This window comes from Guillardia theta (assembly GCF_000315625.1).
Source record: "Guillardia theta CCMP2712 unplaced genomic scaffold GUITHscaffold_15, whole genome shotgun sequence".
Lineage (NCBI taxonomy): Eukaryota > Cryptophyceae > Pyrenomonadales > Geminigeraceae > Guillardia > Guillardia theta.
In genome coordinates, this window is record NW_005434659.1 from 476,128 (window position 1) to 494,940 (window position 18,813).

At 56.1% G+C, this 18,813-nt stretch overlaps 7 protein-coding genes across 7 annotated transcripts; 4 read left to right on the top strand and 3 right to left on the bottom strand.

The window, feature by feature from the left end:
• Nucleotides 1-456: 456 nt before the first annotated feature.
• Nucleotides 457-774, top strand: GUITHDRAFT_104032 (hypothetical protein; the record flags this gene model as incomplete). Its single annotated transcript, XM_005837141.1, has 1 exon — nucleotides 457-774. One exon carries the CDS (start codon nucleotides 457-459, stop codon nucleotides 772-774), a length of 318 nt encoding a protein of 105 aa, XP_005837198.1.
• A 707-nt stretch (nucleotides 775-1,481) lies between these two features.
• Nucleotides 1,482-2,574, bottom strand: GUITHDRAFT_54890 (hypothetical protein; the record flags this gene model as incomplete). Its single annotated transcript, XM_005837142.1, is given in 6 exon segments — nucleotides 1,482-1,647; nucleotides 1,770-1,813; nucleotides 1,865-2,047; nucleotides 2,065-2,257; nucleotides 2,368-2,424; nucleotides 2,471-2,574. Coding segments are annotated over 6 exon segments (747 nt in total), but the record flags the coding sequence as incomplete, so codon positions are not given.
• Nucleotides 2,575-3,939: 1,365 nt separating this feature from the next.
• Nucleotides 3,940-4,625, top strand: GUITHDRAFT_104034 (hypothetical protein; the record flags this gene model as incomplete). The annotated part of the gene is made up of 2 exons (XM_005837143.1): nucleotides 3,940-4,467; nucleotides 4,509-4,625. 2 exons carry the CDS (start codon nucleotides 3,940-3,942, stop codon nucleotides 4,623-4,625), a joined length of 645 nt encoding a protein of 214 aa, XP_005837200.1.
• Nucleotides 4,626-8,783: 4,158 nt separating this feature from the next.
• GUITHDRAFT_151250 (hypothetical protein) lies at nucleotides 8,784-9,513 on the bottom strand (the record flags this gene model as incomplete). Its single annotated transcript, XM_005837144.1, has 2 exons — nucleotides 8,965-9,513; nucleotides 8,784-8,910 (listed from the first exon to the last, which is right to left on the bottom strand). Coding segments are annotated over exons 1-2 (286 nt in total), but the record flags the coding sequence as incomplete, so codon positions are not given.
• A 2,821-nt stretch (nucleotides 9,514-12,334) lies between these two features.
• On the top strand, nucleotides 12,335-13,061 carry GUITHDRAFT_151251 (hypothetical protein). Its single transcript, XM_005837145.1, has one exon. The coding sequence runs from the start codon at nucleotides 12,413-12,415 to the stop codon at nucleotides 12,920-12,922; it is 510 nt and encodes a 169-aa protein (XP_005837202.1). The 5' UTR covers nucleotides 12,335-12,412; the 3' UTR covers nucleotides 12,923-13,061.
• An 864-nt stretch (nucleotides 13,062-13,925) lies between these two features.
• Nucleotides 13,926-15,769, top strand: GUITHDRAFT_135391 (hypothetical protein; the record flags this gene model as incomplete). Its single annotated transcript, XM_005837146.1, has 9 exons — nucleotides 13,926-14,004; nucleotides 14,059-14,252; nucleotides 14,296-14,433; nucleotides 14,481-14,581; nucleotides 14,641-14,803; nucleotides 14,854-14,991; nucleotides 15,043-15,114; nucleotides 15,292-15,474; nucleotides 15,521-15,769. 9 exons carry the CDS (start codon nucleotides 13,926-13,928, stop codon nucleotides 15,767-15,769), a joined length of 1,317 nt encoding a protein of 438 aa, XP_005837203.1.
• A 710-nt stretch (nucleotides 15,770-16,479) lies between these two features.
• GUITHDRAFT_104038 (hypothetical protein) lies at nucleotides 16,480-18,651 on the bottom strand (the record flags this gene model as incomplete). The annotated part of the gene is made up of 1 exon (XM_005837147.1): nucleotides 16,480-18,651. One exon carries the CDS (start codon nucleotides 18,649-18,651, stop codon nucleotides 16,480-16,482), a length of 2,172 nt encoding a protein of 723 aa, XP_005837204.1.
• Between the last annotated feature and the right edge of the window lie 162 nt (nucleotides 18,652-18,813).

The following is an 18,813-nucleotide window of genomic DNA, read 5'->3' on the forward strand; positions in this document are numbered from 1 at the left end:
GACAGCAGATTGTGTTCTACACCAGACTCTGTCAAATATATGGTTCCAACGAGTTCAATCAAAGTCAACAATATGCTAGATTATGACCGCTCATCTGTATGCTCGAAGGAACATTCATCATCAAAACAATCCGGCGAGATATACCGTTGCTTTGAAGCATCTGGCAGAAACAAGTCTGATGATAAGAATTCAAACAGAGGGAGCATATCGGAATTCATCGCAAACCTCGGTACAATATTTCCGGAGCTTCTTGAATCATATCACTCTCAACCGTCTCGCACGAATCAACAAGACACAAGCATGGATACGGATGCTGATATGCCTGAGGCGTGTGATATTGGGTCAAACACAAAGAAAGACTCTAGTGACATGTCATTGTGCTCCTCGCCTGCAAAGTTATCAAACAAGTCGAACTTTGATCGAGCAAAGTCTGATTCTTCGATCGTTTCGGCAAACATGCAGTCAGTCGACCGACTCACCGAGGATGAAAACAGCTCACACTCGATGGAGATTGCATCGCACATGGTCAATGAGGTTAACGCAAGCATCATGACATCTTTGAGCTATGCCAAGAGCGTTCTCAGCGATTCCTACAAGCCAAGCGGCCTGATGTGTGCTGTGCAGAAACAGACTCGAAGGAGTGCAAGAAAGAGAATGAGACCTTTGCAGTTCTGGAGGCATGAAAGGATCGAGTACCAGAGGAAAAATGGTTCAGTAGTTCCTGAAATATCGTGTATCTTCGTCCTGACGCCGAACTCAAAGAAACGCGCGTAGCATTTTCATGAGCCAAAAAAGGCGATGAAGAGCTTTCGACTTGTTGATGCTCATATTAATATTCTCTCGCAAACAGTGACTTGTCTGAAGTTGAATGTTGCTATTACAAAGCAGTGATTAGAAACAACTATGAATACCATGGAAGTTGAAATTTGATCTGCACAAAGATTAGTCGTTCATGTAAGGAATCTTATACCTTGGACAAGCATTACATTTTCATATCCTGCAAAGCATTTAAACCCTGCCCTCTATTCTTTGAATTACCTGCTGTTGCGAAACAAAAGTTTTTCGAGGGGACTGATTTCATGTTCTTTGAATTCAATGATCTGCAAACTCAAGTCAGAATATCAAAGTCTCTGCGCAGGTCAAGCTTCCTGCATGCGAGGGATCCCGTTGTTGTCTAAGACTACCATAGCACACTACAGCAGGACATCAATGACCCGTCCACCCTTTAGAAGAACTCGTCACATCATCGTCATCGTGTTCTATTTTAGTCCGGTCGGGCCTCCATGTGATGATTGTGAATAGGTAATCCTTCATCAGCTGTCCCGTCGGCGATCCCACCACGACTTCCTTCTGCTCGAACCTCTCTGTTGTGTACGGTCTGCATGGTGCAAGTGAGTTGTCTCAAACGACATTCCCATGCGCACACACAGGTTCTTTCCATCTCTCACGATGTAACCGGGTCTTCCGACATGCCAGATCTGTTCTCGTATCGCTCCCCAGCAGCTCTGGAAGGTAGCACGGCCACAAAGCTTGTTCCAACAGAACTCCCCGTCGAGCTTGTCGCCATTGGCAAACGACAACCGACCCCTCCCGTGCCTGTGGGCAGCCATGAACTCTCCCTGATAGACATCTCCACGGTTGACTCCGCTTGACCAACTAGAAGGTGGAGAAGGAGAAGAGGAGGAGGAGGAGGAGGAGGAGGAGGAGGAGGAGGAGGAGAAGGACAGGAAGACTAATAAGTCGTGGGACACAAGCGACAGAGGAGTCACCGGTACACTCCCCGCCCGTCCGCCACTCCATTCATGAACTCTCCCTTGCAACGAGTCAAGACGGCAGGTCAAGGAAATACCATCGGCGGTCGTACCTGATAGCTGCTCCCGTCGGGGCAGAGAAGCTCGCCTCCTCCCAGCGCTCGATCCATCTTGAAGTGCCCGCTCAACACTGCTCCACTCTTCCTCCTCAGGGTCCCAAAACCATCCTTGGTGTCAAGAACCCACTCTCCTTCGTACTCCATCCACTGCAACAGCGTCAACAAGCCAGTAACCTCCTCCTCGTCTACTCCACCGAAGTTGACGCGCATCCCTGCCCATGCCGCAGTCCATTGGCATACTCTCCCTCATACAACATTCCGATCCCCTTTGCCTCCTCCTGCCCCTCTCCTTGTGCCCTCCCAGCTCGGTATTGACCAGAGTGAAAACTCCCGTCCTTGCTGGTCGTGACTCCGATGCCCCATCGCTCACCCAGCGCGAACTCTCCTCTGGCCGGGAACACTTCAACCCCAGCTCACCCTCAGCACCGACTCACCTGTACACGTCCAAGTTCTCGTAGACCCTGACCCCCTTCCCCTCCTCGAGTCTGTTCCAGTACCCCACGTGTCTCTCAATGCCGTTGGCCCACACGTATTCTCCCTTCCCTGTCCTCCTGCTGCCAAGTCAACCCGAAGCTGCGGCATGCTGCCATCCTCCCTGACCTCCCTGCCTCGAACCTCCCGCGGAACTGATCCCCGTTGGCGTACTTCATCACACCCTTGCCGTGAGGCAGCCCCCGTCTCCATTCCCCGTCGTACCTGCAGCCTCGTCAAGGGTCCGCAGCATGTATGTTTGCGCATACTTGTCTCCGTTCTTAGGAAGCTTGTACTGTGTCGACGTGCTCCTAACAGGCTCCGCATCCTGAGCATCCTGCTTCATCTCGTGCTGCCGCGCGAAGCCTCGGTATGGAGGGCAGTGGATAGACCCAGCTTTGCCGAACTTGACCGATCCCTGGAGGGAACGCGTCAGAGGCAGGGCAGGGCAGGGCAGGGCAGTGCAAGGGAGGACAGGGCAGAGTAGAGTATGGCAGGGCAGGGCAGGGCAGGGCAAAGCTGAGCACCGTGCCATGCGCTTTCCCGAACTTCCACTCTCCCTCGTAGTGCGTCCCATCGCTGAAGCCCTTGATGACTTTCTGCCCCGGGAACATCAGCGAATGTTCAGCCTGCTCCACCTCCTCCTTCATGGCCCTCCGCTCCTCCTTGTGCGCTTCCATGGCCCTCCCGTCCTCCACATGCACATCATGGGGCTCCAGCTGGGCGTCTTCGGCCTCTTCCTCGTCAATGCGCTCGGACATCTGTAGAGAATCGTCATCCAAGATACACAATCCCTCCTCCTCCTCCAGCTCCTCCTCCAGCTCCTCCTCCAGCTCCTCGTCCTCCAGCTCCTCCTCTCCTAGCTCCTCCTCCTCCAGCTTCTCCTCCTCCTTTCCCGTGTAGTTGCTCTTCTACTCATTTGAGTTCAATCCATTCGCTTTTCATTGCTTCTCATTTCCTCTTCCTTTCCTCTTTCTCTCCCTCTCTCCCTCCCTCCCTCCCTCCCTCCGTCCCTCCGTCCCTCCCTCCCTCCCTCCCTCCCTCCCTCCCTCCCTCCTCGACTGGTCGAGACTGCATGGCAGGGGAAGGAATGACTAGCTCCTGTCAATCAACCGAAACCCTCGCGCGAGTCAAAATTGAATCCAGAGAGAGTGAAAATATGAGAATGGTGGGGGAAGGAGAGCGAGCGAGGAGGAAGGAGAGGAGCAGAGGAGAGGGCAAGAGGATGAGACGATGAGACATAGCATGAGACACCACGGAGGCCAGGAGGAGGAGGAAGAGGAGGAGGAGGGAGGATAGAGGGTCGACGATTCAACGACGAGCCGACGATGGTAAGGTCGAGCAGGGGAAAGAAGGCGATGCTGAGGATGATGAGAGACGTGATTTTGCACTCGGACGCAGAATCGTCATCATCCCCAGAGGAGGAAGAGGTAGAAGAGGAAGAAGAGAAGGAGGAAAAAGGGGAGAAGGAGGAACAAGGGCAAGAACAAGCAGGAGCAGGAGCAGAAGCAGGAGTACCAGGGCGCCACGATAGTAGCTACCCTCCTCTCAGACCAAGCTGTCGCTGTCAAGGGGATCAGGGAGGCGCAACTCCTGGGATGCTGCTGGAGCTGGTCAGAGATGTCTGCGCGTGCTCGGAGAGCATGGCGGAGGAGCTTGCGGATGCGCGCGGGTACGCAGAGCGACTTGAGCTCCGCATGGAGGAGCTGGAGAGGAAGCTCAGGGAGAGAGACTGCGAGATCGCGTCGATGAAGGAGGAGGAGGAAGGAGCCACCTGCCTGCTCATGGGGCAGGTAAGCACATGCCATAGGAGCCTCGCAGAAGTCGAGGGAATGCTGAGGGATGCGAGGGAGGAGGCGTCCAGGGCTCGCGGGGCCCTGGAGCAGAGGAGCGCCGAAGTTGTGCAGTTGAGGAAGAGGATCAAGGAGGAGGCGGAGCAGGTAGCGGCGATGAGGGAGCAGCTCGAGCGCGCAGAGCAGACGAGCATGCTGCAGTCGGCCGTGGCTGAGTGGCGCAGGCACTTGAGCTTGCAGCGAGCGAGGAGGAGCGAGAGGGAGAAGGAGGGGATGCAGGAGAGGGTTCTGCTGGCGGGCGACCTGCTAAGAGAAGCTGCTGCTGTTGCTCAGGTGGCTCAGCCTCTTCGTGACTTTCCATGACCTCTCGGCAGCACATGAAGAGCATCATGGAAGCAGACATGGCAGCCCTGGCGGCCGAACTGAATGCCTCCGGGAGGATGTTCGAGCATGTCAACAGCACGCAACAACGTAGCTGCACTTGTCCTTGATAGAGGAGGGAGGAAGGGGAAGGGGTAGGAGAAGGGGGTGAGGAAGGGGTAGGGGAAAGGGGTGAGGAAGGGGTAGGAGAAGAGGAAGAGGAAGGGGTAGGAGAAGAGGAAGAGGAAGGGGTATGAGAAGGGGAAGAGGAAGGGGTAGGAGAAGAGGAAGAGGAAGGGGTAGGAGAAGGGGAAGAGGAAGGGGTAGGAGAAGGGGGAAGAGTTGAAGGGTTGACGAGTTTCCTTGCTAGGAGGCGCCAAGATCCTTACAAAGGTTCTTTCATGCGCGGACCTGACGCAATCTCGCGTGTAGGGAGTCAACGTCTCCCCTGACCCTCCTTGAAGCTCTTGCAACAGATATCAAGTCGAGAGAGACAACGAGTGCCTCTTCTCTGCTCTTGTCGAGCTGCAGGCGAGTACTTCTTCTTCCTCCTTCCCTTGCTGCATCCCAATCCTACCTCCTCTTCCTCCTCCTTCTCCTTTCTTCCCGTCCTCCCTGATTCCCCCCTCCCCCCCGCCTTCTTCCCCTTGATCCCTCCTCCTTTCCCCACTGCTGCCTCACCATGCTCTCTCCTGTTCCTCTCCCTGCTGCTCTCTCAGTCTCCATGACGCATGAGAGCAGGCTGACGTCCTTTCTGCCATCTCGGAGGTGCAGGAGCAGGAGAGAAGCCTCTGTCGTCAACTTCACGTGAGGGACGATGAAGGTGATGGTGGGTCGCTGCTGTCCTGTGAGCTCCGCGAGTGACAAGGCTCGTGCTGCTCTTGCTCTGCCAGATGTTGTTCATCTCTCTGTCTCCCGTCGCAGCTCCCACAACATGTCGGCAACCGAGAGGACCGTCCTCTCCGCCTCCCGCGCCTCCCAGCGCCTCTTGCAAGCAGTCAACAGACCCAGCAAGGTTGTCGAGCATCTCGCTTCCCTCCCTCCTCTCCTCTCCTCTCCTCTCCCTCCTCCTCTCCCTCCTCCTCTCCCTCCTCCTCTCCCTCCTCCTCTCCATCCTCTTCCTATCCTCAACTTGTTTCCGCTCGCAGCTAGCGCTGATTCAGCGGCTGGTGGACGATCGCAACAGCGCCAGGAGCCTCTGCAGGTCCGTTGGTGTCAACAGGGTCGAATTGACTGCTGGCTTAGAGACCTCCTGGTCGACGTCAATCTCATGCGCGAGCAGTTTGACAACGTCAAGACAGAGCTGGAGCTAACCATCCAGATGTTGATGGAGAACCCCTCCTTTCCTTCTCCTCCTGCCTCCCCTGCTCCTGCCTCGTCTCCTCCTGCCTCCCCTGCTCCTGCCTCGTCCCCTCCTGCCTCTCCTGCTCCTGCTTCTCCAGCGGTCTCTCCGCTGAGGAAAGACCAAGGAGCTTCACCACCACCACCTCCTCCTCGCCGGCTGTTGTTGGATGTTCTACCCGAGCATGGCGCGTATGACGTGTACCCACATGGCGCGATTCAAGCAGATTTCATTGTGCCGCACTCACGTAAGAGACCAGCCCCAGCCCCTCTCCTCAGCCTTCGTTCCAGTGCAGTTAGTCGTCACTGTGGTGGATTTCTTTTCTCTTTCCTTCCACTTCTTTTTCCTTCATTGTCGTCGCCTTCTTCGCTTTCTCTTGCTCTTTTCCTCCTCCTCTCACATCCTCTCTTTCTTTCCTCCTCTCCTCCTTTCCTCTCCTCCATCTTCCTCAACCACTTTGGCAGCATGGATTCATCCGCCAGACGCAACACCGGAGGAAGCCGACCTCATCTTCATCGCAGGAGCCCAGGTAGCAGTCCCGAGCTTCTCCTTCCCCCTCTCGCCTTCCTCTCCTCCTCCTCCCTTCCGGTTCTACCTCCTCCTCCAGCTCCAGCTCCTCCCCGTCCCCCCCTCTGTAGCTCCTCCTCCTTCCCTTCCTTTTTCTCCTCCTCCTCCTCGTCCCTCTGTAGCTCCTTCTCCTCTTCCTTTTCCTCCTTATCCTCCACAGGTCGTCTCCAGGTTTGGAGGAGGAGGCTTCTTGAGCTACCCCACGGCTGTGAGCAGCACCCTCCTCCCTCTCTCCGGCTCAGCCTGCTGGACCTTCAGAATCGAGAAGCTCCGCCCTGGTGCTGCGAGACGAGCGCGACAGCAGCTGACTTGCATGGGAAGGAGCCTCCTTGAAGATCGGTCTGCTGGTAGAGGAGGAGGAGGACGGGAGGAATCGCAGGACGGGAAGGACAGGGGCTGACCCAGGTGCTCATCCCTAGTCTTCCAGGTTAGCAAGTGACTCCCCGACGCTACAGGGGGGCGTGGCTGTGAAGATACGTGGGGCCCCTGCTCCTGCTGGAGCTCTGCTGGTAGCACTGGCAGAGTTTACTTCCTCGACAACCTCGGCGACATCTACGATGGACCGATGCTGAAAGGTGCTGCTAGATGAAGATTGGAGGACAGTCAGAGTCAGGAGGAGGATGAGAATACGTGGGATGATACGGATGATACGGACGGTAATAAGAAGCAGGAGGAGCAAGAACAGAAGCAGGAGGGGGGCGAGAGGGGGGTGGAGCAGAAGAGCAGGAGCAGAAGAAAGGAACGAGGAAGAGGAGGAGGAGGAAGGAAGAGGAGGACTTTGACGAACAATTGGCAGTGGAGACAGCAGACTCACTTTCGTCCCACGACTTCATCATGGTTGCCTTGCACATGGGCAAGTTTCTCTTCGCAACAGCACGGAAAGGATGCTTTGAGGTGCCTCTCCCCGCCTCTCCTCCTCCTGCTCTTCGCTTGGCAGTGCAGTTCACATCCAGAGGAGACAGCATATCTCTCGTCCATCAAGTGAGCAACTCCTCCCTCGCCTCCTGGTTTCATGTTTCTCCCCTTCCTCGTTCCCCCCTGGCCGCCTTCCTCCCCTCATTTCCAGAGCATGGAAGCCTTTCATCCTTCCTTTCTCTTTGACTGCATGCTCTTTCAGCAACTCTGGGATAAGGGAGCTACTGAGGATCCCTTCTTTCACTTCACGCGCATTGTGGCCGAGCACGATCTTCTCTATCAGCAGTGAGGTTTGCATGTTGCCAACACTAGTCGGTATCAGGGCGCGGGAGAGCTGTTTGCGTTAGATTGGGCTTCATGGCTGCAATGAGAAATCGCACAAAAAGGAGCATGAGAAGCAAGCTCTCGCACGCACTTAGTGTTGATAATATACATTTGTGTGTACTTCCTGTTGCAGCAATTCACAAAGAAGTGGAAACATGCGAGCCTTCTGGACTTCCGAATGCAAACAACAAAATCTTGAACAAGACAGCATCGTCCAGCAGCAAAAGTAGGCTGTCTGCTCCCATTCTCCTGATGCACTCGGGTGTCAAGGAGCAAGAAAAACAAACAGGCTTCCAACCTGTGCTGACCCATGCATACAGCTATGTGTCGTTGCAACAGAAAGTCGATGAGACGATCAGCGTCACGGATAGCCACCATGCTCTCCCCCCTCGAGCCCGCTGAGATGTTTTGCAGGGCACGGACGATCCCTGCATCCCACAGACCTTGTATGCAAGCATTGACCAGGGTGATGTTCGAGATGCAATCCATGGCGAGCTCTAGAGTATTAGTACCAGTCTTCTGATCCCACGTGTTGCCAAGACTTGCGATAACATCTGCGAGACCATACTTCATTAACAGGGCAACATTCTTCTTGTTTGTTGTCATGTTCCGCAGTCCAAACAGAACCGCGGGAGGCAGCCAAGTGATGGTTGCGAATCTTTCCCCTCTGATTGCATATTCCAATACCTTTACAATTGTTCTAAGTGCAAACCCGTTTGCCTGTGGACAAACTTGATTGTTCATGCCCGTGAGGTTAGCAAGAGCTAAAGTCCCTCGAGCGATGGTTGCCTCATTCTCGTTTGAGCTGGTATCACATTTTGCGCGCAGTGCAGGCAAAAGGATATCTTCAACGAAGCCCTCCTTCAGCAGTATTTCCGAAACTAACGGGCAGCGAGAGAGGTGATTGATGACACCAAAAGCATGAAGTTTGAACTTCTTCGCAGATTTCTGCAGACACGCAATCAATTGCGTTATGGTGTTATCAAGTAGACAACAGTGCTCATACCTTCAAAGCCCGAATGCTCCCCGGCACTTGGATGAACAATCTCGCGGACTCTGTACAATTTGCAGCTAGATTGTTGATAACACGAACGGCGTCCACATCTGTCTCAAGTCTCTCAACAACTGCCTCCAACAACCCTGGAACTTTAACTATCCTCAAGCACACACGTTCGCTGCATGATGCCGCAAGTTGGCCATCGGTATTTGCGGCAGCCTGTGCCACTGCACGCAATGCAGCTGTGCTTGTGATCTCAAACTGAATGAATCTGAACGAAAAGGCAATCATATGCTGTTCCAGCATGTCAAAGATGATCAGTTACCTTGTCAAAGCTTCCAAAGCGTTGGGTGTTTCAACCAGCCTGAGCTTGCTTTCTACCCCTCGGATTGAATCGAATAGCCTTCCACTTGTAAGGACATCCGGAAATTCAGCAGCAAGTTCTAATGCAACTTGCTGTGCATAAGCAGAGCTCCCAGGTTCAGCTATGTTCATCTCGTACAGTAGGCGCTGTGCAGAAGATTGGATCTGAAAAAGAAGTTCCTCCTGGCTTTCGCCATGCAATGTAGACGACACAAGATGCGATCAATGGCACAACATTGCCCAAAAGAAATTAACAAAACTGATATTTCCCTCCTGTGCAATTCTTCATCCACCCATCAAACCCTTGTTCCACAAAGACCGTCTAGATGCTTGTTCCTCCCCGTCACCAGTTCCCACCTCTTCTCGTCTGCAGTTCAATTTTCACTACCTCTCCCCTTGTCGACTCAGTGCCATCACTGTTCGGTTCTGCTTCCTCCTCCTCTCTCCCTTCGCCCCTCTCGCCCACATCGCTACTTGTCCGACCATTGCCGCAGGGACGCAATGGGGTCGCAAAGTGCTAAAATGTTTTTAAAATTCAAGCTGTTTGGTACTAGCCTATATATTGTTTCTATAAAAAATATTCTATCATGCCCCATTTGTACTTGGAAACCAGAATGTTTATACAAGATAAAACCATTAATCTGGTACTAAAAAGTTTAGGGGCATTACAATTATATACAGATCTTGAGTCACTTTAAGATACCAGTACAAACAGTTGTAAAACACAGTACAATGGTTGATATTGCAGTACCAACATCCTGACAGTAGTGATCTCGCCACACTGTTTTACTGAACCGCCGCTGGGCCTGCCAGCACGGTCACCTGAGTGCCTGAGTGCCCCCCGGGCCCGGCCGTACTACCGGGCCCTTGCGGCAGCCGGGCTGATGTCCCCGGCCCCGGCAAACGAAGTTTTTTACCCCCGCCCCGGGAGTTCGGGACCGGGAGTCACTACTGGAAGGGTCTCAACGGCCCGGGCCGAGGCTTGATAGTCCGACGGCCCCGATCATGGCACTGAGCGGCGGGCGGCGCGGCCGCCGGCACCGTTCAGCGGCACAGGCTCAGCCACTGGCCCGATCAGATGCATGATGGTCACCGCCCGGCGTCACCGTCCGGTTCCGTTGCCGAACTGAGGCTTGCAAGACAGGCTCGCAGCTCAGCCTTCCCGAGGCCCCGGCGGGCTCCTGAGTGCGCGGCGGGGGGCTGACAGTGCGTCCGGGCCGCCCCGGGCCCCCGCGGGCCCCGCCCCGACTCGGCTCGCCGGGGCCGGCCGATGCCGCTGGTAGTTGTACGGTACTACTAGGCTAAGAGGCCCGGGCCGGGGGCAACACTCAGCCCCTCGTCGGAACTTGCGAACCGTCCGAGTCGGGGGGGGAGGCACGTTACCGGGCCGGAAAGTGACCAGATGATGTGGCGGCAAACTTTGATATGCTCAGCCGCCCTGATGCCGCCACTGATGCCGCAGGGAGGGCCCTGCCGAGGGGAGTCGAGCGACCTCTGCGTTTGAATGGCGCGTGATGGCGGGAAGGGGAGTAGAGTGTGTCTGAGTCAGTCCCTTGGAGCTGGTTGAAGTGTCAGTGTATCCGTGATGAAGGCTGCTAGCTTCACCAGTAGTCCAGGTCACATGCATCATGGAGCCCCCCCGACGGCGAGGAAGCGAGCGGGGACTTTGAGTGTGACGACTGTGCTTTTTGCTGTGCTGTTGATCGGAATGGCCTTACTCGGACAACTGCACTTTTGTTCGGAGTTTGGAGTCGGGTTTGGCACACGGGCCAAGACTATGATGGAGTTGCAGAGGTTGAGGAATGCAGAGAAGAAGATGTATGAGTTGGAGTCTGAGATCGAGTTCATCATCGAGCTCGGGAAGCTGCGAGGCGTTGATCTGAGCTCATACAGGAACACGAAAGACAAGCATGCCACCTTAGGCTCCCTCCGCCCCAGGTTGAGATCACCGTCAGGCAATGCGGCTGGGACGTTTGATGGAGAGGATCGCATTAATGGCAGCGCAGTGGCCGGGCATCAAAACCGCACGAGGCACGAGAACAAGACCTTGCTCTCTGCTTATGAAGAGACAACAAGCTGGCTAGTGGCTGAGACTCCTTTTGGCTCCAACGACGGCGTTTATGACATTGTACCCCGATATGCAGTGACGGCCGGGGCGACTTACACTCGGTGGATGGAAGATCGATTCAGAGAGAAGGGCGGGAGGTACTGGAACACGACCCGGAAGACGGAGGGGACGGAGAAGATCAAGAGGATTTGGATCTGGGGCGAAAGGAACAGCTGTACCTCAGTAGTCACTGAGCTCATCCGGAAGAACTTCAACCTTGAGTGCGGCAACGACGGGCCGGCGCCCGGTGGGGCTCAGAAGGACAAGAACAAGTCGAAGGTGTTGGAAGTTGACTGTGTGATTGGCGGGTTGCCCTGGAAGCATGATTTCGTCCGGCGAGCAGGTAACATGCCATTTTCCATCGTTGAAACAGTCACTGACTTGCCCGGGCGGCGGCCCGCTACCGCGTGCAGATTTCAGTAAGCAGGACAGCACCCTCAACATACTGGTGACGAGGCATCCCTACGAATGGCTCTCTTCGATGAAACGCCATCCTTTCTATGCACATCTTCATTACAACATGCCGTCGATGGAAGCATTTCTACTGAGAGAGTGGGTTTCCTTTCAGGTCGGCAAGGGCGCCCCGAAGCCTAAAGGCGGCAGGTCTTCCAAGATGACTTGGGCGGGCCTTGCCACGAAAACGAATCATTCTTGTATCACCAACAAGAGGCTGCTTCCGGGAGAAACCTGTTTGTTATCAGAGACACTTTACGAGTGCACCAGCCTGCCCGGAATGGACTCGTCGCTCTGGCAGCACTACAACAACGAGATTTCAATCCCGAACTGCGAAAACGCAGAAACGAGCGCATCCTATTGTGTGGGTGCGTTCTTGTGCCTCTGGAAGAATTCTTCTAGGCCATGGTGGACGGACTTCGACGCCTGGCAGCGGCTAGTCGAGAAAATCATTCACACTGCACCAGACTTCGAAAACAGCGTCGCCGGAGTGGCGTCGCTTGAACCAGGTTCAGCTCACAGTGTCAAGTACGAGTGCATCCCCGTGCCGGGGTACAGGAACAGCCTGGGGGATGAGTTGGCGCCTTCGATGTCTTGCCTGGACGGTCGCAAGTCATGGAACAAGTGCAAGGCCGGCAAGTTCTTGTGCGTGAACAAGGACAAGCAGCTGTGGGTTACCCACAGGAACGTCTGGAACTCGTTGAGGAAGATCCTGGAGTCAGCCAACAAGCATTTCCATTCCAAGGATGAGAAGCACACCAATTTCAAGGCGGCTCCTCGCCTGGCTGCGGGGGAGCTCCTACAAGACAGGGATCCGGACACTCTGGAGCGGTTCCCCAACATCCTTGCCATGAGGGAGGCGAAGATCATGGATTGGATGTTTATTTCTGACCAGATGTACAACTTCTCGTCTCACATTGCTTGCAGAGAGTTCTTCCTCGACCCGGCTGTGGTGCTGGAGAGGCTCCAACAAACTTTTGGGCTGGCGAGGAGGAGCCCTGGAGGCGGCTGGGACCTGTCGCAGTGCGAGATGGTGCACGGAGTGTCGTTTTGCAAGAACAGCAAGGGGAAGAAGGTAGCCTCGGACTGGAACGAGGCGAAGATGGTGGAGAAGAGAAACTTCTACCTGTCGGGCAAGTTCATGCAGGACTTCACTCAGGACGCCCTTGACATCGCCAACGCATGGCTGAGCCCTGACCTGGAGGCCGCGCTGGGCTACGAGCTCGTCAACGACCTCACCTTGGCTTCTGCTCCTTACGATCCTATCAGCCGGTGCACCGTGCATCGACCGTACAACGCTCCCATGTCCGCAGCATGTCTCACAGAGTTCAAGCACAAGGCAGAGGCGGCGAGCAGGTAAGAGGCTGCTAGCAGAGCCCTCTTGTAGCCTGTTCTCTCCTCCCTCCTGCCGTCCTGCCAGGCTGTTTGCTGCTCTTCCCCCCCTCCCCCCCTCCCCTCCCACCAATGCCATGGCGCCTTAAAAAAAAAATTAATTTCCGAAAATTGATTGTTATGATGTCACCTTGGCGGCTCGCCATGCTCGTTCACGTGCCCTTGCCTCCTCCTGAGCTCCTCTATGCCTGCAGCATCAGTCCTGCCAACTTCCTACCCTGCTAGCTCCTCCTCCTCCTCCTCTCCTTCTGCTCCGACACCCCCCCAGGGTATCCTTGAAGCCTGGTGGTTGATGTGCAAGTACAGTGAGCATGTAAGATCGCTCCTCTGGTAGAGGGGACGTTGTGAGCGGCAGAGGGCGACTCAGTCCGTAAATTTTAGGGCGGTCCCCGGTTGATTGCAGTTATCGTGAGCCAGCCAGTGGTATGAATCGAGCCCTCCCGGCAAAGAGCAAGATATCAAAACTACGCGGTCAGCCACTCATACGCTCCAAGTCCCTCCCTCCCTCCCTCCCTTGCTCCCTCCCTTGCTCCCTCCCTTGCTCCCTTGCTCCCTCCCTTGCTCCCTCCCTTGCTCCCTTGCTCCCTTGCTCCCCTCCCCTCCCTCGCTCCACCCCGGCCACTCCCTCCCCTCCTGACCTCAATTGATTATGATTGACTAGAGCGTAACGGAGAAGAACGGCCAGTCTATTTCGGGAGAGACGTCAGAGTGCGGAGATATGGCGGGGAGAAGTAGATGGAAGGGGACAAGGAGAGGAGAGCAGCAGAGCAGCAGAGCAGCAGAGCAGCAGAGCAGCAGAGCACTGAGACGCAAGGACTGAGCCATGGCAAGGGAGCAAGTAGCATGAGGTTCGGAGGATGTCTGGTTCAAGGATGCACCTTGAAGTTCTCTCTCTCTCTCCCTCTCCCCCCCTCCCTCCTCTCTCTTCCCCATTGACTCGATGGTGACCGCAGAGACTCGAGCCTGCGGAGATGAGGGTCGCACCGCATGACCCTTCCTTGACGAGCAGCGCGCCCCGCTACTCCCACGTCCTGCGGCTGGTTGGAGCAGGTGGGAGGGGAGAGGCGCCTCTGTGCTCGAGCCTGAAAGATCAACTTGACTCAGGGTTGCTCGTCTTCCTTGGTGTCGTAGCTGTCGTCAAGGTGACGAACGGCAGTCAAGATGCGGTCAACCTGTTGGCATCGGCCGTCAAGGGAGAACCGAGCAAGGCAGAGAGTGAAGTGCAGCACAAGACCTCCCCCGGTTCATCTCTGAAGAGCGCGAAGCCAGGAGCTGCGGCCCAGTCCATGTCGACTCAGGTGGTGCCTAGTTGAGGGGATGCAGGACTCTCATCGTCATCAGGTGGAGAAGCTGTCGCAGAAGATCAAGACGATCAAGTCGAAGAACCAGAAGCTGAGCCAAGTGCAGATGGCTGACCTCTACCGTGAGATCCAAGAGCTTGAGAAGCAGGAGAGGAGGCGAGTGGCTGCGAGGAAAGAGGTACCCCAGGAAGGAGGAAGAGAAAGGCAGGCTAAGGTTAACGGCAGGCCATTGAGAAGGCTCTCGATGCGACGTCCAAGTGCGACGATGCAGACTGGGGCTGCAAGAAGGCTCACGAGCAGCTGAAGTGGAAGGCAAGCAAGGACAAGTAGGATGTTGACTTGGGTTTTCTTACTCTTGATCTTGACCTGCTTGTCTCCCTGTCAGGTACGAACGAGCAGCCATGACAGAAATCGCGAAAGAGGATCATGCACGTGAAAACACATCTGAGGATAGCGAGACAGAGTTTGCAGCTGATGAGAAGAAGGCAAGTGAACTGTCCAGTGTCAAGCCACTTCAGACCTTGCAGCAGCGATCGCAACAGGCCGAGGTCAACACTTGTGTCACCACATGAGACTTTGTGATGAATGCTTGCTGTAGAGCGCTAGATCAGCCAAGGAGAAGGCGATGATGAGCATCTTGACCAAGGAGAGGCATGAGCTGGAGAAGTTGGACCAGGAGGAAAAGAAGGAGAGGGAGTTGCAAGCCGCCAAGAAACAGAAGATAGTCGATCAGAAGGTTTTGCTTGTGAGGATGGAACACTCAAAGAAAGTGACAAGTTGCGTTCAGATGGATAAACAACTTCAAGACGATGTTCGTTCCACCATCTACTCCTCGCGGTTGCAGCCGACGTTGCAAGAGGTGATGGAGCGTCGCGCAGGCTTGCCGAGCTTAACCTGATCACGCAGAGCCGGGCAAAGGAAGGAAGCAACGACGAAAAGAGCAGCGCTGCTCATGTACCGATCCTATACTCCTCCTCCTCCTCCTGCTCCTGCTCCTGCTCCTGCTCTTGCACCTACGCTACTGACGAGGCCCCAGGACGTGTTGGCACGCCGATCGTCCATCAACGACGCTGTCTCGAGCAACCGCAAGGACCTGGAGGAGGCTGAGGCGATCGAGCAAGGGAGGAGGAAGGCGTTCGACGACCACGTGAAGCAGCTGAGAGACGAAGTTGAGAAGAGCCGCGAAGCTCGGGAGAAGGAGCTGAAGGGCAAGGGGAAGGTGAGGAGGAGACGGCGAGTGAAGATGGAGCTGACGGGATCACCAGGAGTCACCCACAGCCAAGATGTCGCAATACGATCGTGACGTCTTCAACGCCGAGCAGAGCGAGAGGGCGAAGGTGCAGCTGGAGCGGAGTGAGCGAGAGAAGACCCTCAAGAACCACGAGCTGCTGGCCAAGAGGGAGCAAGAGGTCGCCAACGAGAAGGTCTCGCAGGCGCTCAAGGATGCGGACGACGCGACTGAGTTCATCCCCAACGTGAAGAGGATGAGGTCAGCGTCTGCTGCTCCTAGGTAGCCTGTGACGCTTCTCAGCCGAGTGGTGGAGGACGAGTACCACAAGGACTTGAACGAGGCGTCCAAGGTCGACGCCATGAGGGAGAAGGGTGAGAGGAGGAGGAGGAGGTGGAGGAGGAGGAGGAGGAGGAGGAGGAGGAGGAGGAGGATGAAATTTCTGTCAGATATGCATTCGAAGATCGCAACAAGCCTCAAGCAACAAGACGCAATGGCCAAGAAGATGGTACTCCTCTTCCTCTTCGTCACCTCTTCTTCTCCTCCAGCTCCCCTTCTGCTCCTTCTTTGTTACCCTTGCTGACGTCATCATCGGCAGCAAGCGCAAGCAAACCTCGAGGCCATGAAGGCGTTGCAGGAATCGGCAGCTGCTTCTGGATGGGGCGAGCAAGCGACGGGTCTGGCTGCCTCGCCCTCAGATGAAGTCTGACGACTCGCAGCAGCAGGTCGAGCGCCTCCTTTGAGCTCGGCGCAGCAAGTGATCGCAGATCGGGTAAAGGAAGAGTCGCAGCCGAGGCTCCTCTGACACTCCTGGCAGGATGCGGAGGTAAAGACAATCCTGGGCTTCTAAGATTCTTGACCCCCCCGCTCGCCCCCTCCTCCTCCTTCCCCCGCCGCCATCAAGTTAACCAAACTTGAAATAAATCGTGTTCGACCTTACGTCCCCCCTTTCCCCCCCCCCCCCCGCGTTCCTCCTTGTCCCCAACTGCCCAATGGTCACGTCCACCCTCCAGCTGGAGTCTTGCCGAGCGTCTCCACCCTGCGCGCGAGCTCGTCCATAATGCCTGTGAACGCGTCGCCGTCCTCCGGGGGCCGCTGGTAGGTCATCCGCTTCCAGACCTCTTTGAGCCCCTCCTGCTTCCTCCGGATCACCGTCTCGTTGATGGAGGACAGGATACTCTCGAGCTCCAGGATCCTCCTCTGCTCTACCTTCACCGTGAACCTGGAGTAGTCGAGGCGCTGCTGGAACGGCAGCTGGACGTCGTCCGTCAGCAGCACGGGAATACACCCCAGGAGGATGGCCTCGAAGAAGCGCACGCTCCACAGCTCCCAGCCAGCGGGGGCCAGGCAGAAGACGGAGCGGAGCAGCTCGTCATGGTAGGAGGAGCTGTTGATCCTGTCGCTCACCACCCATCCCCTCACCCTGCTGTACCTCCGGAGGAGGAGCTGACGGATCCCGAGCGAGTAGTCCTTGTTGTAGAGCAGCGCCTTGACAGACCCTGCCGCCGTCCCCCGGAAGTAGACCAGGATGTCCCTCCCCCTTGTCCTTTCCCCCATGTAGCTAGCGGTCAGGGCAGGATGGGGGACGAGAGGAGGGATAACAACGTCCTTGAACAGCTGGAAGCAGGGGAGCCTCGAACGGACCGCAAACTCCTCGCTGCTCCCCATGTGGTCTGCCGCTCTCGCCGCGTACCATGCCGGCCTGACGAGCGTGCGGTCGCCGGAGGTGACAAGGAGGATGGAGTTGTGCAGCTCCAGGAAGGGACCCTGGCACGACCCCCAGTCCGAGCTGAGCACCAGCACGTGGTCAGCACCAGCAGAGCGGTCGAAGAAGGGGTAGGTCTGCCGGACATGCTCTAGAACAAGCTGCACGGCCTGGTATGTCTTGCCGATGTCAACGTCGTTGTCAGGCCAGCCGGGGCCCGGGCGGACGAAGTGAGAGGAGAGGAAGCAAGCGGCGTAGAGGGGGATGAAGAAGAGGTCTGCCGCGCCCGGATCGAGCGTGAGGGAGTCGCTGAGGAGGAGCTGCTCATGGATGTAGACCTCGGCCGCGTAGATGCTGTTGCGACATTGCTGCATGTTCAAGCTCAACATCGCTGAGTTCCACTGCGGGTGGATGTCGTAGACAAAGACCTTCATCTTCCTCCTCTTCTTCTTCCCCCGAGCCGGCGAGTCCCCCTTGGACTGGCCTTGATCGCGGAGGGACACGGACTGGCGGAAGTGCTGCTGCGCTTCTTCCTTCCTTCCCAGCATCTTCAGCACAGTCCCCAGCAGGAATCGGCTTTCAGACGAGGTCGGGTTGTAGGAGACAGACTTGAGCAGCAGGGCCTCTGCCTCTCTCAGTTTCTCCATCGTGCTGGAGTTCTCCTGCTTCTCCTGCCGCATCCACACTGGCAGACGGTCGCTGCCCTGCAGCCTCGCCTCTTCCTGCGCCATCTCCGTCGCTTCTCCCACCAGGATCTCCGCCATCTTCGCCAGCGCGTCTGCATCCTTAGGCTGGAGCTCAAGGCACTTTCGGAGGTAGGAGGAGGACAGCGAGTGGTTGCCGGCCAGCCTGGCAGCTATCGACGCCTCCTTGTAGGGAGACAAGGAGGAAGGGTTGATCTTGATCGCATCCTCGTACATGCGACGAGCCTTCTCAAGGTACCCGAGCGTCAGGTAGGCATTGCCTGCCATGTACTTCAAGTTCCATGCATTCTCTGTGCTCCCTCCGCCCATGGCCTTCTCGTAGTGCTGCACGGCCTTGACCAGATCTTGCCTGTGGGTGTGATAGATGTACCCGATCTTGAAGTGAACATCTGCCGCGTTCGGCTTCGAGGCAGCTGCTTGCTCAAGGTACACAAGTGCCCCATCTTGGTCCCCCGCTAGAGAAACCTTCTCAGCCAGGAAGTACCAGAGGAAATGGCTGAGCGCTGTTGCCGATAGCTCGTCATTGTAGTCAACGATTCTACTCTCTCCCTGATCGGGCAACAAGACTAGCGAGCCTTTGCGCTTGCCGGTGTACTTCCAACCATCTTTCAGCAGGCAGAACCTCACCCTCCCCTCAAACACCATCGCAACCTCAATCAGCACCCTCTTCCCCTCCTTGCACGAGGAGCACTTGCTCCCTGTCACCAGGCACATCCAGACTCCTCTCTTCAGATGGTCGCGATAGCTGCTCTCGTCCATTGCGACTAGGCTCGGATTCGAATCCTTCCTGCATGCCACCAGGTGGAGGAAGAGCAAGGCTAGCAGTGAGACGAGGATCCACCCCCTCCGAAAGGGACGAGCGAAAGGGGGAACCATTGTCCTTGGCACGTCAGGCAGGCAGATCTACAGGAGGAGGAGGAG